Source organism: Halichoeres trimaculatus, unplaced genomic scaffold, assembly GCF_033239565.1.
Source record: "Halichoeres trimaculatus isolate MK-OKI-2021-1 unplaced genomic scaffold, fHalTri1.1 fHalTri1_scaffold_8, whole genome shotgun sequence".
Lineage (NCBI taxonomy): Eukaryota > Metazoa > Chordata > Actinopteri > Labriformes > Labridae > Halichoeres > Halichoeres trimaculatus.
The window spans coordinates 4,283,732-4,311,087 of NW_027437186.1; the positions used below are offsets into that span (position 1 = coordinate 4,283,732).

General features: G+C 43.0%; 1 protein-coding gene across 1 annotated transcript in view; it reads right to left on the bottom strand.

The window, feature by feature from the left end:
• Positions 1–437: 437 nt before the first annotated feature.
• Positions 438–27,356, bottom strand: part of b3gat2 (beta-1,3-glucuronyltransferase 2 (glucuronosyltransferase S)) — a 71,695-nt gene continuing 44,776 nt past the window's right edge. The window contains exons 3-4 of the mRNA XM_074676389.1: positions 17,634–17,782; positions 438–972 (exon numbers count right to left, since the gene is read on the bottom strand). Coding sequence (XP_074532490.1) covers positions 886–972; positions 17,634–17,782 — 236 coding nt within the window. The 3' untranslated portion in view covers positions 438–885. The remainder of the gene's footprint in view (positions 973–17,633; positions 17,783–27,356) is intronic.

The window sequence follows — 27,356 nt, forward strand, 5'->3', positions numbered from 1 at the left end:
AAAATTAATCACAGAAATCATTTTTAGCAGAGAAAAACTCAGATCTCTCTTCTCTCTACCAAACTTCGTCAGCCGGCGTGGTGTTGTCACAGAGACTTTAATGTGCTGTAAAAAAGTGCTGTGTGTTCATTTCTGGCTGAAATATAACATCTTTGGCCTCCTGATATTCATTGTGTGTCTAAAAACAGGACTAACATGAGTAGAATTGAAATATTTGGGAATAATTGCTTGAGAATATAAAAAATTTGCCCAACCAGCCAATAAAGGTCATGGAAACCTTGCAGTCCCTCCACAGACCCCCTAGGGGCTGCAGACCCTCTGTTATAGACCTCTGTGTTGGAGGACTGATGGAGAGATGATGGTTCTGTGTGCAGGAACACTGTGAAGATGTTTCTTTTATCCTGTCAGACATTTATATTGTTAAATATTTACAGAGCAGGGCTCAGGTTTGAAATGTGGGGAATACCTTTTAATGCACAGTTTAAACATTACAATCACACTTTCAAACATGGACACTTATCAGGTGTACAGGACGTGGTGAGAATACTGGCATCACAGTCAAAATGGAGTTATATTCACATGGCACCTTTTCCATCCAGCAACATGATGTTTCATACAGTGTTGGTTGTTGTGTTTACGTTAGCAGGCTGTTAAAGGAGGAGTCCACAGGCCTCAGCAGTCATTCCAGAGGCATGCTTTCAGCCTCGTCCAGCGCTCTCTGAGCAGGTTTGACAGACAATCACAAGTCTTGGATCATGCAGCTCTTCAGAGTCCACCCTGAACAGGTTGTATAAATCCGATAAGGAGAGGCAGCAGGGGGCTGTCATCAGTCCCACACAGAGATGAAGGTCAGCAGCAGTTATTGTCTGCTCTCTGGATCCTCTCTCACACCTCGATGACCACAGTGTCTTTACGGTGTTTGGGCTCATTTGCAAGATGTGGTTTTTCTGTGCGAGTGTGCCAGACCAGCACCTGCAAACAGAGAGAAAGGAGATATGAGACAGAGCGCTGACTCTGGACTACAGACTGAACAGGCTGTTATAGAGGGATTATTTGTTTATCAACAATGGCGGGCGTGCACAACTTGAGAGCAGAAGCACTATGGAGTATAGTGGTTTGTCAACAGATGTGGGGGAGTTAACCACCAAAAACCAAATCTTTAATGTGATCTCATCACTTTGACTGATGGTAAATGGCTCCAAGGTTTGTGAAACAGCAGTGAGTGGATAGAGGAGATCAGCAAGTGGACAGATATTAGGTGGACAGATGTTTTTAGAGGAGAAATCCAGCGTGTACCCAGAGAGGAATTCAAACACACAACTGTCACACTCTGCTCATGACTGCATTATCTGTGGACACTTACCGGACTGTGACAGACCAGGACGTAAACATGTGTCAATAAATCAGAAACCCTCCAAAACGAAAAAGAGCACACAGACTGCTGAGTCTGAGACCTGGTTCATAATAAAAGAACCAGAAACTACGTCCAAAGAACTGCACCAGATCAGAATACTAATGGTTGAGTATGTCAGGGTTAAGAAACTGGTTCATCATTTCAGAATATTCACTAATTTTGCTTTGATTCTAAAACCTGTTCCTGTTCATCATTATTTCTAGCTTAACTATCTATTGAGTTGTGTGTTTATAGCTTCACGGTGACTTTTGGAACGCCAATCCTTTGTTGTTTTATAGCGAACACAGGAGGCTCTTCGCTCTGTAGAATGAACCTTAAAGGTCCCATATTATGCAAAAATCCCTTTATAAAGTCTTTTAGTGAAATTTGTGGGTCTTTGGCTTTCCTCCCAGCCCACAAAATGTGATATTTAATGACAAAACCTGCACTTAGTAGGGCTTGTAAATGTAAAATCCTGACCTAAAACAAGCTGTTTGGAATTTCCGGGGTTTGCAGACATTAGCGATTCCCTTTTTTGACCAATCAGGAGCAAGTCTGACCTGATTGGTCCACCGGAGTAAATACCCCCGAACCCCCTCCCGCCCACTCCTCTCCCCGCATCTGGAGAGAAATCTCTCCAGATGCAGGGAGAGGAGTGTGGCTGATTTTGGCTGTAAACAAGTTTCCCATCTCGGAAGAAGACAAGACTAAGTGGCTAGAGTTCATTTATCAAGGAAATGTGCCAGCTACACTCAGTAAAACTGTGCATGTGTGTGCTAGTCACTTCACGGCCGACTGCTTTTCCAGCTTTGGACAGTACAACAGAGGGCTAGCCAATAGACTGGTCCTGAATCCAGGCACATTACCAACCATCCTCTAACAAACCTCTGACCCTGGAAATGTGAGTATTTTAAATGCTGTGTGCTGTGGAGCAGATGTAAGAGCTTTTCCTCAGTGTCCCCCTGTCTCTGTGTTAGCTTCAGGATGCTAACTCTAGCTGCGGTTAGCTTGTTGTTGTAGCCTGTAATGTTATGGTAAATGAGCTTCACTTTTTTCTAAACATTGTGCACTCGGAGCTCATGGCGCCGCTCTCAGTGATGCTGAAGAGCGGGGCGGTATCAGCGGTGGCTCATTTACATATGAAGGCCACGCCCACTAAATCAGAGCGTTCTGAACAGAGGGGCTATGAGAGCCTGGAAACAATGCTGCTGTGCTTGATTTATTGGCTTTTTGGACCAAAACATGTTACTACCATTTCATGAAGACATTGATGATCCAGATTAAACTGCAGAAAAAGAGCAGAATATGGGGCCTTTAAATCCCAACAATAGTGAAAATGCTTGTAGATATGAGAACAGGTGTCCATCTTCTTATGGAGCAAAAGAAACAGATGATGGTGTGGCGGTACCTAAACCATCTCCAGAGGTTGCTTCCATCATGCTGTAGTCACTGAGGTATATCGTCAGGCTGTACACTGTCTTGCTGAGATGACTCTCAGCTTGATACGAGAGCGCCAGTTGGCACGAGAACACGCAGTCCAAATAATCCATACATGACGAAATAGTTAAATTCACATTTTATCTTGCAGTGAGTAACCACGGTGACAATGGAAATGTAGTGGAGTAAAAGTAAAAGTTGCGATGAATCTAGAAAGTCAAGTAAAGTGAAGAACCCCCCAAAACCAACTCAAGTACTGTAACAAAGTACTTTTACTTAGTTCCTTTACACCCCTGTGAATCGCAAACAACCCAGGTGCTGGGTCAACCAATGTATGCTGGGTTGATGGATATTAACTGAGCACATGAGCTGCATAAAAATAACACAAATCAAATTTAAATGACCCAACATGGGTTAATGGTTTTGCTAGGCGCTGCCATGTTGGCTGTGGCTGCCTTTTGCAGCAGCTCTCTCTTCTTTGTCCGTTTCTTGTAATTTTTTTCGTCTCTTTTTCATCATCTTTGTATTTGGAGTGGATCATTACTTTGTTTGGTTCATTTGTTGGTCATGGACACCAAACTTTTTGTGGCTTCGGCGGTATTTTTTACTACTTTTCTCCTGTGTTTGTCTGGAGATCCTACATGTAACCATGGCTGCATTGTTTACATGTGAACTCAGCTGTTAGCAGCCTGTAGCATGTCAATGCTAACTGGTGTAAGGCCTGATGTCTTCCCACAAGGTGAGGAGGAGGAGGTGAGGACGACGTGCTGGTTCTCAGGTGTGAGCTAAGAAGTGACAACATGGACCTGTCCTTCAACCCATCGTTATAGGGAACATAAGATCTATCTCCAATAAGATGGACGAGCTAGCCACGCTAGCCCAGCAACAGAGGGTATACCAGAAGGTAGAGTAGCATCATGCTATTCACAGACATGGCCAACGGAGCTAACATCAGACACCAACGCCACATTGGAAGAGCTTCACCTACTGTGAGCAGACAGGATACAGGAGACAGAGATGAAGCATGACTGCAGAAGCTCAGTCCTGGACCCTGTGGAGGTGGAGACTGGCTGAACTGGAGAATGATGGACAAGCTGTCAGCATCTATTTTCTTATAGACCTTTTTGAACTTTCTATACACTTTCTTACTTTTGTTTTCTTGATTGCTGCTGTGACTTCAATTTTGTTGTACTTGTTACAATGACAATAAAGTTTTAGTCTATTCTAAACATTTCATAACCTGGCAGGTGAGTTGATGTAAGAAGGGGAACCTGTTCTCATACATGACTCCATCATATGTATGAAAAGATCATTTTTTGGTGCTTTCTCTGCAGATCAGAGGCCTGATGTTTGTGTCCACTGCGATCCTTTGTGAGGATTGAAAAGTTGTGTGCCATCTAAAGCTCTGGTTAGGTTATTTATTTATTTCTTCTTGTTGAAAGAACCCTTTGATGCACCAATCCTCCCTTGATGATGTTGTGATGAAATATGTGTCAAAAGAAAGACACCGCTGCGTTCTTTGAAACAGAGATTGCATTGTATCCTGCTGTTGAGTTTGACGCTCAGCGGTGTGCCGGGCAGACAGAGATCCAGGAAACAGTCTGACACCTTTCCAAATGGATCAAATCAGCCGCAGCACACACCTCGCTGCAGCTGTTTGTTTGCAGCCCATTCCACAGAAACGTGTTGGTGAGAAAACACTGCAGCCGCGCAAAGACGCAGATTTGGGAGTTTAATCCTCCACAGGTTCAGCTCAGGTCATTTGGATTAAGTGATTTGGGTTTTTTTAGCCATTTGTTAATGAGCTTATAATTCATGTGTGTGACATTTCTGTGTCCAAAGCGACACACATCCACACACACACACACACTCACACAGAGAGCCATGATTTATTGCTTGCTGTGATCACTGCCGGTGTTTCTGGACCTCCTCAGGTGGAACATGTCACTTCCTGCACACTTGGCTGCTAATTGGGCCACTTTGCATATCTAACAAGGCTAATGTAGCTACCGCCAAAGCATCACTTTAGTGCTGTGGGGAATCATTGCAGATTGTGTGTGAGTGTGTGCACCTGTGTGTGTTTGTGCCCTTCTGGACTCACACACATCCACACATCTCTCAGTCTTTCTCTCTGCTCTCCTTTCCTCACTCGTTTCCTCTCACAGCTCCTGTTTTTACCTCTCACTCCTCTCCAGCTCCATCTTCCTCCTCCTCCCTGAGGCATCTCTGAGACAAAGAGCTTTACCAGGTTGGAGCTTTTTCCCTTAATGGCATAAAGAGAGGAGCGGCCTGTTTCTCTCCATCAGGAGGAGGAGGAGGAGGTGTGGAGGGAGCAGTGAGTCCAACAGTCCCAGTTTTACCTCAAAAGGACATCCATCTTCAATGGCTGTGCTTTAAATTCAGTTCACAGCTGAGCAGGGCCCACTTCTGTGTTTCACCCACCGGTTCTCTCCGTTATATAAACCCTGCACTCACTCATCCTCTGTGAGGGGTTTGAGTGGTTAGCAGAGACAGAAGTTCATACTAATGTCTCCTTCTGTGACCTTTAAAAGCAAACAGGACACTGTGCTCCAGCAGCAGAAAGTTCATATCAGAGGTCTCAAACTTGTGGCTTGTGGACCAGACAGGGCTCGCATCATTTCACACGGCCCGCCACTTGATATCAATGCATCGTGAAATCAGATCCACTGCGTTCATTTCCCTTCCACTGTTGGAACAGCAGGGCTTATTCACACATCATGTTATGCTGAACACAGCATAACGTGAAACCAAGCAGAGAAAAATAAACATTTAGCACACTGCTAACATCCTCAAAACGTTCTTTTAACACAGACAGAGTGTTTGTAGAGAAGTGGGGAAATGATTATTTCTGTTGAGTTTAAGGGGAACTACTATGACAAAGGATTATGGCCATGTAAAACAACAACAGCAAAAAAAAAAAAATCAAGGTTAATCTTATAAATGTAGGAAAATAAACTTGTTGTTTTACTCTATAGATTTTAGGCTATCAGGAGAGCAGCAGCCACTTGTACAAACAGTGGACTATAGAGCATCTTGTGAAGTTATACTTCAGAATAGGTTTTACACATAAAGCAAATCATCTTATCACTAATATTAGTATAATAGTCATGGACCTTGTTTATTAAGGGAGTACAGTGCAGCTTGGTTTGCTTTCTCCTCATTGGTTGCACATTGTCACATTGGGCTCTAATTTCGTAGACCAGGTGCAAGCGCAGGCGCATCTGCCCTGCGCCGGCCTTCACCGCGCAGACAGGGCGTGACCGGCGCACTTTGCAAGTTTCCTGCAGTGCCAAGAGAGGCGCAGTCAAGGCGCAGAGAGGCGCAGTGGAGCACAGAGGAACGCGCCCACGCTTCCCTCCACGCAAATGGCAGAGAGGGAGGAGAAAAGCCGTGAGTGCGTTTAACACAGCCGAGCGCTGTCTCCACCAATCAAATGAGCGCCTCTCCTTGCCTTTAAATGCGCTCAGCTGTATTAACGAGGTGCAGCGTCTGATTGGTCTGAGTGATCCCCAGCACACAGAAACATTGTGCTGGTAAGACCCGATAGTGGAGACGGTCAGAGCCGCTGTCCCTGCAGCAGGAGAATGGACAGCGGGGCGCATCGGAGGACATGAAGTGCGTCACCGTGTGGGCCAGCTCCCAGGACAGATTTAATCTGTTCCTTTGTCATTAATAGGAGTACAAAATGAAGAGACAGTTACACAGCTGGCTTATCCATTCAGAATACTTTTGATCCACCTGCACTCCTGGTTTGTCATCGCCAAATAGCAGAACCTTTGGTGATATACTTTATACTCTCCTGGTGTCTCCATCTCATCCTCCTTCCAAAAATGTACTCCATCTTTTTAGATCACGTTAAAAATAAAGACTAAAACAGAGAAATATGGGAAATCACGGGTAAATCCTGAGTGAAGAACATTTATTTTGTCTCTTTTTTCTTCGTCTTTTCTCTCCCTCTTTTCTTTGAATTAAATAAAATGAGAGAACCAGATATATACTCAGTATCAGATGTTAAGGCTGTTTATTGTTTAATTGTAAGATGTGCATCAAACTTCCAGCTGCCGTCAGGTTAACTTTCCATTATGACAAACGGCTTTAATCTGACATCAGATGTGATGGGACAGTTAATATAGATATAAATGTATATGCTGGTTCAGTATTATCACATTAAATAGTGATTGCTGTGATTGTTTACTGCATTAAAATGTGCCTGACACTCTGGAAACCTGCCTCTGAGGCTTTGTTGACTTGTGCACACATGTGCGCCTGTAACCAAATTACAGCTGCGTGGGGTGCGCTCCGCTTTGCGCCGAGGATAGACCAGGTTGGAGCTGGCGAGCTTACAGCGCACTTTTTTGGCACGAAATTGTCACTGCGCCATCATGAATCTGCCGACACCTCCCCCTGGTGCGCCATCAACTCCCTCTGTTGCGCAGACGGTCTACCAAATAGTCAAATTGGCAGCGCACAGTAGTGCACTGCACAAAATTAGCACTGCACATGGTGCGCCTGGCTTGCGCCTCCTGCACTGGACCACCAAATTAGCCCTTAGTGTCTCTGTGTATTTTTGTTTTTTAACTTTCATGTTTTTTTAAGCCCTGTTGTTACCTTTTCCTTTGTGTGTCCTGCTGCAAAACTAACTTCCCTCCATGAGACAATAAAGAGATTCCGATTCTGAGATCTGTGCTCCACCCACCTCCTGTGACCAGCCCCTCACAATAGCACCGTCTGACAGGGTCCACCTGCAGAGACTGTGGGCGCCGTTTTCAGTTAATGGGCTGCAGTGAGCACGGACAGTAACAGCTATATTTTGGGCTATACCCTGAGAAACACATGCTGTGTTTTCTGTAATTTGAGATGTTTCTGTTTGTAGATCTCACATTTCATAGAAAATCACAAGCTGTGTCCTTCGCACAGCTGTTGTTGGACTGCGACTAGAGAATAGGCACGAGGGGAGGCTGACATGATTTCCTGCTTTCATTGTCAGATCAGATATCAGCTGGTCACATCCAAACAGCAGCATCCACACTGAGCCTGTCAGCCTGTCATCTTAGTGTCAGCAGTGTTGTGTTGATGGCATCCTACCATCTCCCTATCAGCTCCCAAACTCCACAGTTTCACCAGCTTTCATCAGTAGCACAACACCCACACTTCCAGAGTCTGGACTTCACCGGGGTTAAACTTCCCGATTCTCTCATTGTAGCTTCCACAGCAGCCAGGACTTTTTCTAACATTCCTCAATATCAACATTGTGATAAAGAATTATCATCTTCACTGTCTTTAGTTCCCTATTCTTAAAAAAAAAAATACCAATAAAGGTCCACAGCATGTAAAGCATGGGAGTTTGGAGTTAACTCTTTCTAGGATTTTTTTTAATACTTCAGAAGTAATGGTACGGGTTGGTACCTGTTATCCTGTTATCAAACAAAGCCTCCGTGGAAGAAAAGAGGAAATTCATAAGACAAATATTTTTCTAACTTGGCAGTTTAGATGGTATTAGGATTACAAGCTCGCCCAATCAGAGGCACAGCTCAGCTCACATGACTGATGAGCGCCCTATAGCAGTACTTGAAGCCTCTGTCTCTTCCAACGTGGCGGTGATAGCCCATTTGCTTTAAAAGTTTGTATCAGAAACAGACCAGTGTTGTTGGGGAGACTATGTCTGTTAACAATACAGTCTATGGTTTGATCCCTGTGAGTGTGTTTGTGTCACATTTCTTTTGCTCAGAGCACCTGAAGCCCTCTTTTTATTCCTTTTTCTGTTGCTTGCTGTTTTCAAGGATCAGAGAAAAATATCCTTAAATCCCAGGGCCCACTGATCAGAGGGGAACCCTCTGGGCCTTCAAGGTATTCAGTGAAGGCCTAATAAAAAATATTGAAAGAATTTTTGTACTCCTAAATAATTATTATTATTTCTTATTTTGTTCCATTTTGTTTTTATTTATCTATTTTAATGAGTTTTATATTATTTTTTATAAACTTGTCCTGGCAAACAGTGGGTTAATATAACTAAATGGAAAATGGACCAATCACAATTTTCCTTTTGATAGTATTTGGGTAAATCAGCTACAATTCTTGGCAGGCAGGGCCTTCAGTAACTGCAACGAATGCCTGTGTAACTCAAGCGAATGTGGAAACAATTTGACAATGACAGCTGTCTTAGCCAATCATATTTTGTTAAGTTGAGGGCGGGATCTTCTCCTGTCATCTTCCGGGGATTCGCGAGTACTTAATGGATAAGCGCCTAACTGTAGCTGTGAGTGAGTGAGGAGAAAAGAGAAGATCTAGTTGGCAGAACGTGAAGAGAAATGGCGGAATGTAATGGAGAAGACTGTGTGGTTGCTGGATTACTTGAAACTCTGTTTTCAAATCTGTCTTTTCAAGAAAAGCTAGAAATTGCGCTGAAAGCATGCCAGCTCCAACCTGGTCTAACCTCGGCGCAGGGCAGAGCGCACCCTCCGCAGCTGTAATTTGGTGACAGGCGCACGTGCACATGCCTCAGAGGCAGGTTTCTAGAGTGTCAGGCACATTTTAATGCAATAAACAATCACAGCAATCACTATTTAATGTAACCATCTGAACCAGCATAGACATTTGTATCTATATTAACTGTCCCGTCACATCTGATGTCAGATTAAATGTCAGGAAAAGTCCAGAGGGAAAAAAAAACCAAAAAGGTGGAGGACCCAAATGCAGATTGAAATGAAACTTTATTTTAACTGAACTCAAAAACTTAAACCAAACATGAAACTCCAACAAAAGAAACAAAAACCAAAAACACTAAGGAACTCATAAAAGGCACTGGAGACACAGGAGGCACGAAGACACGGCGACAGGAACAGCAAACAAGGACAGCATACAATGAACCCACAAGAAACATACTGAACACAGAGACTATATAGACAGGGAGTGATTGGCACAGGTGTGAAACAAGACACAGGTGAAACACATGAGGAGCAATCAACAAGGAGAGAAACACTAGGAGAACCAAACCAAACACAGGGAAACTCAAGACAGCTACTAAATACATAAGACACCAAAACACTAGAAATGATGATCACAAGAAGACAAACACATGACAAGAAGCAAATCAAAACCACAAGAAGCACAAACTAAAGACAAGAGACACAGACATTCCACAAGACTAACACAGGTGACACAGAACCAGAACAGAATACAAAGAAACACAAGGGCAAAAACACAAGAAAACTCAGAAACACAGAAACCAAAAACCCAAACCATGACATTAAAGCCGTTTGTCATAATGGAAAGTTAACCTGACGGCAGCTGGAAGTTTGATGCACATCTTACAAGTCAACAATAAACAGCCTTAACATCTGATACTGAGTATATATCTGGTTCTCTCATTTCATTTAATTCAAAGAAAAAAAGGAGGAGAAAAAAAGAGAGAAAATAAATGTATGTTACTCTGGGTGTACCTGTGATTTCCCATATTTCTCTGTTTTAGTCTTTATTTTTAACGTGATCTAAAAAGATGGAGAACATTATTGTAAGGAGGATGAAGAGGAGACACTGGGAGAGTATACAGTATATCACTAAAGGTACGCACGATTTAAGCACAAATCTGTGCGTATGCACTGTTCATGAATGAGGCTCATTGTGAGCATAGTGATTGATTTTAAGTTGATTTTTTTTGTCAATCTTATATCTGAATTTTTAAATTGTTTGAAGTTGTGTTAGGTATTGCAGTGTTCAGGCACATGATAAATTTATAATCCCACAAAACTATCAATATACTGAACTTCAATGTCACATGATTCTGGCTATTGTTTTTATTTCTTTGTTTGATTGTTTATTGCCACGTGTGGTCCCATGGTCCTACTGAAGGCCCAGCGGCTGGGGCCATGGTTTGCCACTGCCGTTGATAATACAGCAGAAGTATTCTTGAATGGGACAAATGTGTTTTCAAGCAGTAATGGTGCTTTTAGAATCAGAATAAGATCTCATGTTGGCAGAGACGCCGCTTTAATATGGTAACAGGAACTTTCAGCTGAAAGCTGAGAGGCTCTGCAGATGAAACTGAAAGAAGTTAAGTCTCTCAGTCCACGGTAGCTGAAGTGTCCTGTTTCTGTCCCCCATGTCTTCCTCTTAAACTCTCCTGTTCCTCCTCTCTCCCCCACAGAGCTCTTCCTCCCCGTCCTCTCTGTCTCCTCCTCGTCTTGTGCTATCATCTGTCTCCATCTGTTCCTGCCTCCCTCTTCCCTCTTGTCCTGTCACTGCTGTCTGTTGCCATTACTCTCCCGCTCTAACTACATTACAAACCCTGTCAGTCGTCTGCAGATACTGGCCCAGCCAGCCATCAGATGAGCATTTCTACCCTGCGTTGTGAAGGTTGAACTCGGGTTTTGTGATCTGATCCTGATACCATCACAGAAGCAGCTTGGAGTGTGTCGCTGCTGCCAGGAGAGGATCAATGCTAAATGGTTTCAGTCTCAGAGGCTCAGACCGACCACCAGCTTTAATGAGACTTAAATCATTTAGGCTCATGGAATGAACGCACAGATACTCGCTGATCAATAACTTATCATGTCACTCTGTCTCTCAGTGATGTAATGTCCTTGTTCTTACCTCGGATTAACACGTTTTAATGATGTATGTGCACAAATAATGAGGACATGTCTGGACTATTATTGGCTGTGGATGATATTCATGCTTAAACATCTCCTGAAAACTTGATGTTGCTTTTCTCTGGACCACAACGGAACGGAAAGCCTCACGCAGCAGGAGCACAGCAAAAAGGTCTTCCTGTATCTACAGATGTACAGAGCATGCTCAGTTACAGCTCAGAGGATTTTTATGTGTAATTGTCTGAGTATGTTCCTCATCTCATATCGTCCTGTCCTTCTGCTTTTATAACTCAGGATGTGATGAACAGAGAACTCACGTCCGGTCTGTGCGGGTCTTGGCGATGACTGATGATGTCACAGCCTGCTAATGGCCTGTATTAATACCAACGGCAGGGCATACCTCCATTAGTGTAATGGGCCTAGTAATGATGATGGTAGTTTCAACACAGAGCTGTCTGCAGAAACAGCAGCAGCTGTGAGTGATGATCCAACAGCTTTGGGAGTCTTAATCCTTTTCCCCGTGGGGAACATTTACCCATAACCCATCAGGGACTGAGGGTGCATCAATGTGACCTGCACGTGTACACCCAATACATATTTCTAACAAAAACAAACAGACAAAATCACCTTGTAGAAATGTATCTATAAAAATGTATCAAACCCAAGCCAGACCTCCAGGGTGGATGAGACCCTGTTGGACAATAATCTTTAAAGTGGACATATCATGCTTGTTTCTCCTTTTCACTATGCCAGACTAGGATGACTGTAAAGCATTTCTGCCCTCAGTACAAGTCATTTAGTTCCTTCATTGCCCCACAATAGCGTTCTCAATATTCTCAGTTTAGGCCATTCTGAAGATCTCATTGAAACGCTCCGTTTCCAGAATGACCTCCAGTAACCTCGCAACATCACAGCCCTTTGTGCTCTGATTGGTCAGTTCTATCAGAGGGGCGGAGGGGGTAGAGCCAGGGGGCAGTTTTTGCAGCATGGCAGTATTTACAAAATCGCCATATTGAATGGGGCAGACCGAGCAAGTTTGCTGTTTGCCAAAACTTCACCATAAGGCATTGATAGCACTAATAAAATGGCAGAGTGTAGGATACGTCCTTTTGTTTTGGACCCCGAGTCAGACCCGGACGGTTCTGCAGCTCAGGAGGATGAAAATCCACCTTGACACAGATCATCTCAGGACGCTTCAGTGTGGTGAGTCAAACCGGTACTGTAACATGTATAGTTTATACGTTTATACTCGGCTCTTGGTGGGTGTATCCCTCGGTGGCAGTTGTGTGACTAACTGACATCACAGAGGAGGAGCTGCTTTATCAGATTACTCCAATAAAAAGAAAGGATCCTCGTGTCGTCACAAAGGTCGAAATCTCGCGGCCAAATGGCAATGACCTATTTTCAGAGGCGTCAAATCTCGTTCTAGGATATCAGAAAAAATACAATATGTCATTTTTTGAAAATTCAGGGGGTGAAAGGTCTTGTTTTCAAATGTATATTATATGTAAGTATTAAATCAGGGATCAGCATGATATGTCCTCTTTAATCTTTAGGGTTTAGGATAATTTTTTGCTTTTTATCCGCCACTTCCCCCCAACATGCCCCCAGAAAATTCTGTCCAAAATTAGTCACAGTGAAAAATATTAAAGATTTCAGTCTTTTTTCCCACAAATAAACAAATAACAAAGTGTTTCTAATTGTGATTCTGCAATACCAGCTTAATAGTAGGGGTGAGTATTGGTAAGACCCTTAGGATATGATACACATCATGATAAATTGTTGAGTGCACAGTGATAGTGAAACGACTATAGGGCTGCAACTAATGATTATTTTGCTAATTTATTACACTGACGATTATATTTACAATTAATCAATGAATTGAGAGAAAAGACGAGAATGCACATTAGTAAAATTTGCAAAATCAAACGTGTTGTTATTTAAGTTGATGACTATGTTTTGCTTAATGATATATACAGAAACAACATATTGGAACATAACTGAAATGACCAGATGTTACATTTACAAAGTAGAACAAATGACATGAATGTATTGTCACTTAAAGAATCAAACGTTTTGGTAAAATAACAGAAAATACATTGTTATGTCATCAGATTAAGAACTTAGTGGACCAAAAAGGCAAATAAATAAAAATGTCTCCTCAATCTTTTCACCTGCAGGTCAAACAGTTAGACTCCCTCTGCCCTTCCACTATCTGTAGCAGCTAATGCTAATGCTAACGTTGGTTTAATGAACTCCTCGTGGTTTTCAAACGGGGTGACGATTTAATAAAAAGACTAAACAAGTCCCAAAGACGAACCATGCATTTCACAACCTATGAAAGGAGTGTATGTGGGATTTTGTAGCTCCTCACCTCGCTGTTGAGCCTAACATGTAAACATTTTAAGTGCTGGATTATTGCAGTCTGCTGTGCCAAGTGAGATCATTTTTGTCAGTTATCACTCTGTGCTTTTACTCAGCATGAAATACTCCCAAACTTGGGAGGTTTTTTTTGGACAAACAGCTTCTCTGGCTCTGCTATTATTCACGTCTTTACTTGTTTCACTCCCTTGCCAGCTCGGCTTCTACTCCACCACGCTGATCTTAGATGTGACGCATACAGCCCCGCAGCCCAGGTAATCTACACAGTCAAGTAGGTGGAGGTAATCCATCTTCAGCTAGTTGCCAACCGCTAAATAACCCAACGTAAGGGAAAAAGACAAATAAACTGAAGAGAAACTGATCCAGCAATGCCGCAGCACAGTGCATTGGTTGTGGAAAAAAGTTGTCGACGCTTTTAGTAATCGATTGTTATTGATTTTATTTTATCGATTCATTCTGTTTCTTGTAATTTTTTTCATCTCTTTTTCGTCATCTTTGTATTTGAAGTGGATCATCACTTTGTATGGTTCATTGTTGGTCATAGACACCAAACTTTTTGTGACTTCAGTGATATTTTTACTACTTTTCTCCTGTGTTTGTCTGGAGATCCTACATGTGACCATGGCTGCATTGTTTACATGTGAAATTAGCTGTTAGCAGCCTGTAGCATGTCAATGCTAACTAGTGTAAGGCTTGATGATTTCCCTCAAGGTGAGGAGGAGGAGGTGAGAACGACATGTTGGTTCTCAGGTGTGAGCTGGGAGGTGACGACGTGGACCTGTCCTTCCATCCATCATTGTTGGGAACGTTGGATCTATCTCTGGTGGGATGGACGAGCTAGCCGTGCTAGCCCAGCGGCAGAGGGGCAGGCAAAGTGGCATCGTGTTGTTCACGGACGTGGCTGACGGAGCTGACATCGGACGCCGGCGCCACATTGGAGGAGCTTCGCCTGCTGTGAGCAGACAGGATCCAGGAGACAGAGACTGAACAGACTGCTGGGGAGGCTGAGTCCTGGACCCTGTGGAGGTGGAGACTGGCTGGGCTGGAGAGTGGTGGACGGGCTGTCGTCATCTTTTTTCTTGTGGACCTTTTTGCACTCTTTATACACTTTCTTACTTTTGTTGTCTCGATTGCTGCTGTGACTCCTGAATTTCCCCTCAGGGATAAATAAAGTATTTTCTATTCTATTTCTATTTCTATTCTATTCATTGTTAAATCATTGCATTTACACATACACTGAAGATGAACTGTACCATTCACTACAAAAAGATCAGACAAAGATAACATATGATGAAAGAAGCTGATCCTCCTTGTGGAGGTGCTGCATGTCAGGGCTGAAGGGGAGGATCACTGTCTAATGTCATTGATAAAGCAGGATCTGATCAGCTGAAGACGTGCGTCTAAGTTATGACGTGAAAAAAATGAGACTGAGGCATGATGGACTAACACACTGACTCCATTATGACCAGTGTAAGGAGAGCCAGTTATCTGTGAGTTTGGTATCTGTGAAACAGTAGACCTGTGCCTTTTTGTAACAACTGGGAGCTTTTTCCCTAAATGAAAGAAACCCATCCCACACACAGAGTCTTTAAGGCGCTCTGTGAGGGCTGTCAAGAGGATGAGTGGCTTCATAAAACCAAGCGCCAACAGGGGCTGTGGTGATCTGAGACGAGCTGCATCGATCTGGGCAGTCTAAGCACACGAGTAGGATTGATAGAGCTATAAAACCATTTCTGAGGAGTGTGTGTGTGTCTAAGTTTAGCCTGAGCCATGGGCTTAGAGCTTAGAGCAGACTGTCAGCAGAGGAGAGAGCCCCCGGGGTTATTTACTGCTGTGATGGCAACCATTATCATGACTGCAGCACACACACACACACACACACTAACACACACACACTAACACACACTGAAACAACAGAAACCTATAAATGTGTCTTTTATTAAACCCATGTGTCTCTCCTCTGAAGGTCGGAGGAGTCTGTAGCGCTTTTATAAAACATTGTATGAATCCTCCGTCGACTCAAAGGAGGATAACTACAACCCCCAGCCCCACAGCACGTTTCTAAAATAGAACGAACAAAACCATTTGATCCCTGTGTTTTGGCTCTTAAAGCATTATGTGTGACCCAGAAACTCTGAGAGGAATGTTTCAGGCTGTGACACACCTTGTTGCAACAGGACAGAATTAAGTTGCATAAACTCAAAAATCAGCATAATTCACTGACTTGAGAAATTATAGTTTGATAAGCTTTATTGCTGAATTAAAGAACTAAAGTTGTGGGAGCAGTGGGAGCATGTCTGTATGACAGACACATCTTTAAAACACCAAAACAACAACAACAAGCTCCTTAAAACTCATCATTGTGAAGCAATTCAGGAACAGTACCCAGTTCAGACCTTCTAGGTGCTGCTTGTTGCTGCAGCTCTCTTTTTCTTGTCCCTTTTTTCTCATTTTGTCATCTCTTTTTCATCATTTTTTAAATTAGCCTATGTCATTACTTTTCATGGCTCATTCTTTGGCCACTGACACCCAACTGGTCACGTCTGCAGCGGTGTTTTCACAATTTCTGTTCCTGTGTTTGTCTGGAGATCTTACATGTACCTATGGCTGCATTGTATACGTACAAGATGAGTTGTCAGCAGCCTGTAGCATGTTGATGCTAACCAGTGCTAGGCCCAATGTTCCTTGTGAGTTCTACAGTTCTACAGTTTTATTTAGCAGATGCTTTTGTCCAGAGCAACGTACAACACAAGCAAGAATTTAGACTGAAGGAAAACCTAGTTAGTGCGACAACAGTGCTTAAAGTTATTCGGCTGCAGGTGCTGCCATTAAGTGCAAGTTTTATTTTATTTTTCTTCTTCTTATTATTATTATTATTTTAAACTTTTTTTATTTATTTATCTATCTTTTTTTTTTTTCTTTTTTTTCTTTTTTTTTTTTTTTTGGGGGGGGGGGGGGGGGGGGGGGTACAATAATCAACAAGCCAACTGCATGCAATGCTGCAACAGTATACCTCAATCTTCATCAAAATTCAGTAATAGTGCTAAAAAATCACAACAGCTGAGTCACAGACCCCCTGACTCATTCTACCCCTGAGGGCAAAGAGGAGAAGGGTCAGCTTAAGTGCACAAGTGTTCCCTGAAAAGATACGTTTTCAGACTTCTCTTAAAAGTAGAAAGGGACTCTGCGGATCGTAGCATGTTAATGCTAACCAGTGCTAGGCCCAGTGTTCCTTGTCAGTTGAGTAAAAGTAGGTAAGGTTGACTTGCTGGCTCTGAGCTAAGTCGAAACAACACCGACCTGACCTTCCATTTATGATCTCCAATAAGGTTGATGAACTAGTGATGCTAACTTTGCGTCAGAGGGAATACCAACAGAGCAGCATCATGTCATTCACTGAGAGATGGCTGAGACTTTGCGATAGGATAAAGGAGATTAATTCTGAACATGGCCAAGCTGATGTCTCTGATGGATGCCCCACTCCTTTCAGAAGACTTTTACCTTCTATGCATACATTCATATTTTTTAAAGTAATTATTCTACCTGTTATAATCTTATTCTATTGTTTTTTCACCATACACGTTCCTATTTGCTGCTGTTGTAAGAGGAATATAGGGGTATCTTATCCTATCAGGCTGTCAGACTTCAGCATCAGGTCATGTGATCTGAAATAACCCTGTGGAGCATCAATCATCATCAAGCTTTCCCTGCATTGAACAGCTGACCTGCTTCTTCCAGACAGATACTTATCAACAAAGCTCAAAGATTGGGGAAGAACTTTACATTGATGTAAACACATGTGAGGAACTGACCCTGGTGCAGTTGTTGGCTTTGGGCTCCAGCTCTGTGACCTTGGTGATCTGCTTGAGGAAGTCCGACTCCTGCATCCCAGGCTGGGACCCACGACGTTTGAACTGTGCCCGAGGGTTTGTGAGGATGACCTGGAGGTTCACGGCAAATCCTGACGGAGAGGTGAAGAAGGAGAGGACAAAGGCATTGTTAGAAGGTCATTCATGGATTAAAATCACGTTATCAGCCTGAGATAATCAGAGCAGGACACGGCAGAGTGGATCTAATGGCTGTGATATGAAATTCATTTAGCACAGGAGCCTTTGTCCCTCTGTAACCTGCTTTAATGAAGGAGGAGAAAGTCAGAAGAGAAAGTCAGAATACTCCTGATGATCAGATTAATGAAAGCTGCCACAGATTTAATCAGCATGATTAGGAAAACGGGGACAGGAGGAGAAGCGAGGTAATGGGAAAAGAAAGGAAAGGATGAAAACACGTGCTTAAGCAGCTCCAAACCGGGAGAAGGTATCAAAATACAAAAACAGATGAACTAAAGTGGGGCTAACATCTCAACTGAGCTGATATTAGCTGTTGATGTTATTCTTTATTGTAATCGGCCTGACAATGATTTTGACAAACACAGAGCAGTTGGCAAAGTTGATCTCTTTTGGTTATTAAGTGACTCTGTATGAAAGTGGACATCAGTTATTAGGATGGATGAATAAAAAGATGCTTCCAGCTGTCACTGTTATTGTCATGTCATCATTGGTCAAACATCACCGTAACACACAGAGCTTTATCTTAGCATCCAGCTACAGAGAAACTAAAGGCTCTACCTGTTCATCTGCTAGAAAAAATTGTCAAGCAAACCCTCAGAGGTCTGTTTCCTGAGTGGAGAGTAAAGAAGACTAACCATGACCCATCCTTCACATGTTGGATTTGTTTTCTGACCAAATGTCTCAAGGTGACAAACAGGCTTAAAAACAGGACAATAAAACATTACACAAATAAAAAATCTCCCAAGCTCCAGTTAGTTTAGGCACGATGGTTTCTTTGGTTTAACAGCTGGAATTCATCAGGTACATCCATCTCCGCTTGGTCACGGCACTGGATTAGATGGATTTCCATTCAAGACAATGGGTTGACTTACACTGGGTGTGCTACGTTGTGGTTCGAGTGTCAGGTAACAGTAGCTACACAACCAACTAGGGATAGACCGATTATGGGCCAGGCTGATTATTGGGGTCGATATTTGGCATTTTGAGGCATATCGGCATCAGCCTTTCTGTAAATCCAACGGCCAATAAGAAACAAATTTAAAACTGCGTTTTTGCGGCTCTGATGCAGCCGCTCCGCTGTCTGCAGTCACTACTCAGTACCCAGCACTGTCCAACCCACAGCACCATCTGATTGGTTACAAGCAGAGCCATGGCTCGGGTAACAGCCAATCAGCAGTGCGGAAATTATAGTTCTTGCAGTTACATTGAAATTATGGAAAACTTAATTTACTGTAGAAAACTTTAGCTATTCATTTTTTGTGTTTTCATTTAACTTTATAAAACATGCTGCTGAGCCTGGGAGCTGTTTAATAAACTCATGCTTTAAGGTTTTTGAATGCAGTTAAAAGTGTTGGAGTTTGTATTGTTCAAAATTTTGACACCAATATTTGCACTTTGACTGCAAATTAATATCGGCTTCAAATATCGGTTATCAGCCTCTTTGACCACAAATAATTGGTGTCGGAACAATCCATATGGGTCTATCTCCACAACCAGCCTATTGATGCCTGACTGGATAAAATATGGACATAGTCTCCTCTACGTCACTCATCTGTCCCTAAGAAAGTGAAATAAAGCCAATTGTCGGATGGAGCTGTATTGGATGTGCTGTGGGCTTTGAGCTTCCTCTCTAACAGCTGTAGGGCACCAGTCAGTCACGTGAGCTGAGCTGTGTCTTTGACTGGCCAAACTTGTGATCATAATATCTTTTAAACCACAGAGTTAGAAAAAAAAATCACCTCCTGTTCAGTGTGCCAATAGAAAAATTAGTGTTTCAGACCCAAGTTGTTTTTTTAACCAGGCTGAGGTTTCTGGTCCGTCTGAAGCCAGCCTCCAGTGGATCCTTTATGAACAGCAAGTTTTTGCACTCGGCAAAGGCTTCATTTTTCTGAACCACGGGTCACACCCTGTGTGTCAGAGCTGTGCAGCATCAATTCACTGTAGGACAGATTGAGCAGGACAGGAAGTTGTGCTCCCCCTGACTTTCAAAATAAAACTAACTGTGTCAAACCAGATCCTATTTATCTATACTACAACAAACGGACTTAATGAGCAGAGCCAGACCAGGAGTCTCCAGGTTTGAGGTTTTACAGCTCAACATGAATAAAGAGAAGCTCATCATTAGAGCGTGGAAACACTAGAACGATGTACTCACTTTTTTTTTTCTTTTCACATACATAGCTCCATGTGTACCACATATTCACTGCTGGCTAGCACATACCTCAGGTTGGTAGGTTTGAGCAGGTGGATGAACCCAGACTTTTAGGATATGGTGTATGTGGCTGTTCATCTTGGGTCAGCTTAACAGGTTAAAAAAATTATTTGGCATCATTGCTTACCAGTTTAGCCTGCTAGCTTTTTTATGACAAATCACCATCTGTATAGCTGAGACTAGTTGGAGGCTAAGTATCAAAGGGTTTTTCTTAAACATTGTTTTATTAGATTACACAGAACTTAGGCTTTTAAAAATATTAAACAGGAAAGTCACTTTGAGACTATCTCTAAATATAAGTAACAAAGTTAAAAATCTAGGGGTAACATTGGACTCAGACCTGAACTTTAACAGCCACATCAAATCAATAACATCAGCGGCTTTTTACCACCTCAAAAACACTGCCAGGAATAGTGTCCAAACCTGACTCAGAAAGACTGATCCATGCGTTTGTCTCCACCAGGGTAGCCTACAGTAACGGCCTGCTCACAGGACTCTCTAAACCAGCTGTAAGACAGCTGCAATACACCCAGAATGATGCTGCTCCATTCCTGACCAGAACCAGGAAATACGACCATATTAGTCCAGTTTTCAGGTTTCTGCACTGGCTCCCGGTGGCTCAGAGAACAGACTTTAAAACAGCTATGCTAGTCTACAAGTCTCTTCATGTTTTAGAGTCAAAGTACATCTCTGAGATGCTTGACCCATTTGAACCATCTCTGTCTCTGAGAACCTCAGGGAGGGGTCTCCTGCTGGTGCCCAGAGTCAGGACTAAACACAGTGAGGCTGCGTTCTAGTTTTATGCTCTTAAAATCTGGAACAGTTTTCCAGAAGATGTGAGACAGGCCTCATCTCTGACAATGTTCAAATCCAGGTTGAAAACAGTTTGGTTAAGCTTTGCATATGACAGTTGGAAGCATGGGCGCCGATTTATGTTGTGCTCAAAATGTACATGACAGCCACTTTCATAAAGCTGCTAAAATGGGTGCCAATGTTATTTAAAAGCAATGCAAATGCACAGACTAGCACACAGACAATACAGCAGAAACAGGCATAAATGCACAAATGCACACACATACCGACGTGCCCAGACATTACAGCTGCAACCACAGTAATGCACACATACAAGTGTACAGAAGCGCTCACAGAGAGAATACAGTTTAGGCTATAAGAAATCGAAAACCATCTCCCCAGAGACCAAATAGCTGAACAATGAGCTGTACTTCAAGGCTTCAGGAGCGGAGCTGTCTGTGGTTCTGAAAGTTGATGCTGTAAATGAAGACTTGCCAATCTGCCACTTAACAACATCTGTAACAGTTTACATGAGTTCAGCTCTTACTGCTCATCAGGAGACAGATTTATAAAAAAGAAAGTTTACAGCCACACAGGCTACAAAAGTGATTATCCCTGCATTGGCATGATCAGCACACGCTGGTGCTCGGGCCCCAAAGCAAACACAGAATTGGCGCCTATGGCTGGAAGTATTTTATCTGCACTCTTCTCTTCTAATTCAATTACTCATTTTTAATGTTTAATGGTTTGATTTTATGAAACAATTCGTTTTCCTATTGTGATTTTATTTTATTTTAGCTGTGAAGCACTTGAATTGCCTTGTGTATGAATTGTATTCTACAGTGTGTCTTGCCAGGAAATCACTGTTTCTGATTCTGTGTGTGTGAGCCTCCACTAAGCTCCACTTTGTACACAGATATGTTTCTGCACAGGTCAGTCTGTGGCTCTGAGGGTTACTGAGTCACTCTCACAGAGAAACTTGTCTTTATAGACGTGTGATTATCCTTATCACTCATTCTGAGTGTGAGCTGGGCTCAGCGGGCTTTCATCTTCACCGGTCTGGTCTGATCCTCTGCGGTGTTTTGTTTTCAGACCTCACGCTGCAGCCTCAGGACCCCCGCTGGAAGAACACAAATCCCATCAGCACCTTCTCTCGCCTTCTCTCTCTGCCTGCCGGGTTAGTCCCGCGGCTCTCCTAAATATAGCAGCTCTGAGAGATCAACAAACAGCAAGTTCAGAAAACAAACACAGGCGAAAGGAGTGTGTCAGAAAAAGACAACCATCTGCAGAAAAAACATTTAGTGAACTATACAACTAGATGCTACCTTCAGTTCAAATTAACACTGTGATGTTAAAACATTAAAGCCAGTACACTAAATAACCACACTATAATCACTACACAGCACAGATCTCCCACAGTGACATCAGCAGAATGAGATAAAAGCTCGACGCACTGTTTTAACAGCTACACAACAGCATTTTTATTATTCAAATTGTATACAACCAGGAAAACCTCTTTCAGATTAAAACTCTCTTTGACAAGTGTCCTGTCCTGTGTCGGCAGCACACAGCAGACGAAAACACATCATGTAGAAACATGTCATCAGATCCTGGGTCTCATAACAACGAGTCATCAGTCAGAGCATCTTCAGTCTGATACGACCCACACTGCAACACAACAGAAGTGTTCCCACAGGACACATAAAAGTGATGTATATGGCCAGACATGCATTTTGTTGACGCAGATTTCCAGTCACAGCAATAGGCTAATATCTGAATCATATGATCACAATGTTAAATAAATCAAAAACACTTACTTTAAAGTGTATGATTTGGAAACTTTGCACATCTTAATAACACTGTTTATAGGGCTGTTATTGTCCTATGGTCCAATCTACACAATATAAAGACCAAATAAAATGAAAAAAATCCATTCAGTGTATCCACTGTAAAACTGCATACTAGTTGACCAATCCGAACCGCGCATGGCATGGCCACCTGGTCCTTCCCCACTATCCCTCTCACGTCAGCTAGCTGCTCAGCTGATGAAGCGTCATGGAGCCAGAGAAGACCGAAACCAGAAAGCTGTTACTGTTACCCTCCACAGGGAAGGGAAGAAAATGAAAAAGTTTCTAGGAAAAGGCTGAAGCAAGGAGGAATTATGAGCGATACAGGTGCCAACAGAGACTGAATATTGGAGAAATGTACGACCGGTGGAAAAAGCTGCAGAGGGATTTGGGACTGAAGACTGACGCCCTGCTCTGATCAGCTGGCAGTGGCAACGCCAGACCTGCTTCGCCGGCTAATTCATGGTTTTGATCGCGCCAGTCCAATTGAAAAAGCTACCACTGTGTGTTACAAGGAGGGTGACTGTCTTGTTTTTTACATTTTCTGCCAGCCGGCTTCTTGCTCTGTAGGAGGGGGCGTGTTGTTAGGAGGAGAAGAAGGGCGATACGAGCTGGGGGGCGGGATCTTGGAACACGAAGGGGAGGGGTGAGTGAGGCTGCGTTTTTCAAATGTGTCTCATCAGCCAAACTGGGTGTCAGATCGTAGACCACAGCTTTAACTTATCTCACTTATTGTCCTACACAACTGATGGAAAGAAAACCACAGTAGAGCTGGGACTTCAAATCTGCATCAACAACAAGCGTTTTGGGAGACTTCAATCACTTTTAATTGTCCTCTGGAAACACTTCCTGTGTTGTGGTGTATTTGTAGTGCATCTTTCTGATGTGTTGTGTTTGCAGCACCTTTTCTAAATGCTGTGCAAGTGTGGTCAAATTGATGAAGATGTTTTCTAAATTCACTGATGTTTTGTCTTTTTCATGTGTTTTCTTAAGTTGCAGCGCTGTGAGCTCTCAGGGCCACCGTACAATTTTCTGTCTCGCTCGATCTTCCCTACCTTGAATTAATGCATCACAGCTCTGCATCCTGCAAAAAAAAGGATGGCTGCGTATTACCTGCGATGGATGTACGGAGCAGCCACGCAGACGGACTGTAACAAAACGGATCCAGTGTAAGTTGACGGATCGATTTGAATGAGAACCTATCTGATCTGTTGCTGTGATGGAATAGTGACACATTGCAGATGCATCTGGTGTATCCTTTCAAACCTTGAATGAAGTCTGCAGATGTTAATAACTGGAGTAAATGTGATTACAGACCTTAAAGAGTCTCTAAATCAGTACGCAGGTTCAACTGGGGCCACCTCCTGAAGTTTCCCTTTCAGAGGGCATCAGGAGGATGTTCTCAGAAATTCCTGTGAACCTCTGAACAAGAGCCTCTGCATAATTACTGAGTATCTACTTATGCAGATAGTCTGTGGGTGGCGCTCCTTTATAATCAGAGCATCAGTTTGGGAATTCAGCCCCAGCGATTCGCCGTCCTCAGCTCCCCTCTGCTCCCTCCCCTCTCCTCTCTGGAGGAGCTGACAGCAGTCCTCTGAGTAATGTGGGAGCCAGCCCAGGTCACACTGACAGGAATTGTGCACATAAATATGGGTTTGGCTTACCCAAGCCTGGAAAGGTTTACTGCATTTAAGGCCGGTCAGCCGTCACAAACAGACCACCGAGACTAAGAGACACTCAGACATTCACAAAGACAGAGACTGAACTCACAGGTTTTTATGGATTATTCAGCTGAAAAAGAGAAAATGAGATTTTTTTTTCTCAAACCAAAGAGAGCTGGAGGAGTCCAGATGACTGATAACAGAAAAATAAAAGCACATTCATGTCACATGGAGGTTGAGTAAATACTAAAGATAAAAAAAACATCAAATTAAATATTATCTATTATAACCTCTTTTTATCTGACCAGCTAACCAACAAGGATATTTTCAAACTGAATCCTACCCAGCACTGCTCGTCACAGCAGGAGAGCAGGAGAGGGAAACTTAAGGTTACCAGTTTCTCCAAAGAAACTTCAACTGTGAGCGGTGGTGATGATGATGGCAGAAGAGGTCACAGTTGTGACGTTAAGTTTATTTTTAAAGCTGATTCAAGCACAGAGCTCAGAGGAAGAGAGATCAGTGAGGATGCTTTGATGTCAACTCAAACGCTACAGGCAGATCAGACTCTATCAAAATAGATCGCTAACTGCTAACACCAACGACGGGCAAATAGTATTTTAAGACACAATGTTTATGGACCTGAGGATTCATATTACCAGAGCTGTGTGATGTTTAAATGAGATGCAGACCAGACGCAGGGGCGTATTTAGTCATTTGGGGGCCCAAGGCAAACCCAGTCAATGGGGCCCTCCATGTCCTTGTAACTCATCTTCCTCAGAGCTAGACTGGCCTTCCCTGGGTCCACTGTCTCTTTCTGAGAAGTGCTAATCTTGTACATGGTAACTTAATGCAACTAAATGCATTTCCTCAAGTTCTGTACTTTAGTTTGATTTTGAAAAAAGTGAATAAATAATTTAGTCCACTTCGTCCTGGATTTGAAATCTTTTATGGTCAATTGACAGCTTATTTGCCCCGCAGTGGGGAATTTACAGAGTAACAGTAACAAACAAGAAAGTATGTAGTGAAAATCATTACAATAGGTAAATATTGAAAAAAAAAAATTTAGTAAAGAAAAAATATGTAAATATCAAGCACAACATAAAACTGGAAAAAATCTACTGAAAGAGGTGATATTTACAGTTAGCATACTTTTTGGTACTATTATTTTGACCCCTTGTCCAGTGAGTCATGTAACCAAAAAAGAGATTTTGTACAAAAGTGTTTATCACCAACTCAAAAAATTTGATTTTGAGAAAATTATCCTGTTTCCTGGGCTAGATAAAGTCCTTAAAATCCTAAATAACTTATATGTTTATCTCAGATCTCAGAGCAACATTGTTTTTGTTTCTGACTTGGTTAGAAATAATAAGGGGGGGGGGGGGGGGGGGGGGGGTTTCCACTTTCTTCCTGAATCAAATCAAAGTTTCAGATGTGTTGTAAAATGGAATAGCCCATTGAATAAGAAGGGGGGGGGGGGGGGGGGGGGGGGTACCCAAAACCATCAATAAAGATTAAGCCTTTGGATGTATTTTGAAGCATGTGAAGTAAGATTTAGAAAAAAGAAATGCTTTCAATTAAAGAGAACTTCATAAATAAGTTTTTAAGAGATGCTTTGGGGGCCCCTGGTAATCTTGGGGCCCCAGGCAACTGCCTGTGTTTGCCTAATAGTAGCTACGCTCCTGCAGACGCAAAAGTGAAAGATGTGTGTGTGTGTGTGTGCATGTGTGTGTGTGTGTGTGTGTGTGTGTGTGTGTGTGTGTGTGTGTGTGTGTGTGTGTGTGTGTGTGTGTTTGTGTGTGTGTGTGAAGGTAAAAAAGAAGACACACAGAGCTGTCTGCATGCTTTGACTGACAGGTATGATGATAGGAGGTGCAAAAACACAACAACAACAACAGAAAAAACAACATCAGCCACACAACAACAATAACAACAACAATATGGCAAAAAAGAGTAACTACTAACTAAAAGTAACAACAAAGCCAGAAACAGCATAAACTTTCTATTAAACAAACACAGATGGTTTTGTGTCCAGTTCACCAACAAAATTAGTCCCAGTGTCTCTTCAAGAGGACAGGTCTAATGGACGTTCAGATCAAGTCTATACCACGCCTTTAGGTCCAAGACCAATTCTGGACGTTTACACAATGTTGAAATAAGGTCCACTATTTGGATGTCCAATCATGACCCCACTTGGAGGTCAATATGCAATTCAACATTTGGATGTCCTTTCAACGTCATTCTTGGACGTCTAGCTTTAAACTCATTAGTTCAACATAGCGAGAAAGGAAAAGACCTTACATTTAAACATCCATCCATCCATCCATCCATCCATCCATCCATCCATCCATCCATCCATCCATCCATCTTCTGCTCCTTATCGGGTCGTGGGGGCAGCCGCCTAAGCAGGAGGGCCCTGACTTCCCCCTCCCTGGCTACTTTGTCCAGCTCTTCCCGGGGGATCCAGAGACGTTCCCAGGCCAGCCGAGAGACGTAGTCTCCCCAGCTTGTCCTGGGTTTGGGCCCAGGGTTTCCCCCCTGGTGGGACGTGCCCTGAAGGCGCCCGGGAGGGATCCGTATCAGATGCCCAAGCCACCTCATCTGGCTCCTCTCAACGTGGAGGAGCAGCGGATAGCCGAGCTTCTCACCCTATCTCTAAGGGAAAGCCCGGCCAGAGAGAAAGGAGGAAGCTCATTTTGGATGCTTGTATCTGCAATCTTGTTCTTTCGGTCACTACCCAAAGCTCATGACCATAGGTGAGAGTGGGAATGAAGATCGACCGGTAAACAGAGAGCTTTGCCTTCCGGCTCAGCTCCCTTTTAACCACGACAGACCTGTGCAGAGTCCGCATTACTGCAGACGCTGCACCGATCCGCCTGTCGATCTCTCGCTCCATCCTTCCTTCACTCGTGAGCAAGACCCTGAGATACTTTAACTCCTCCACTTAGGGCAGGATATC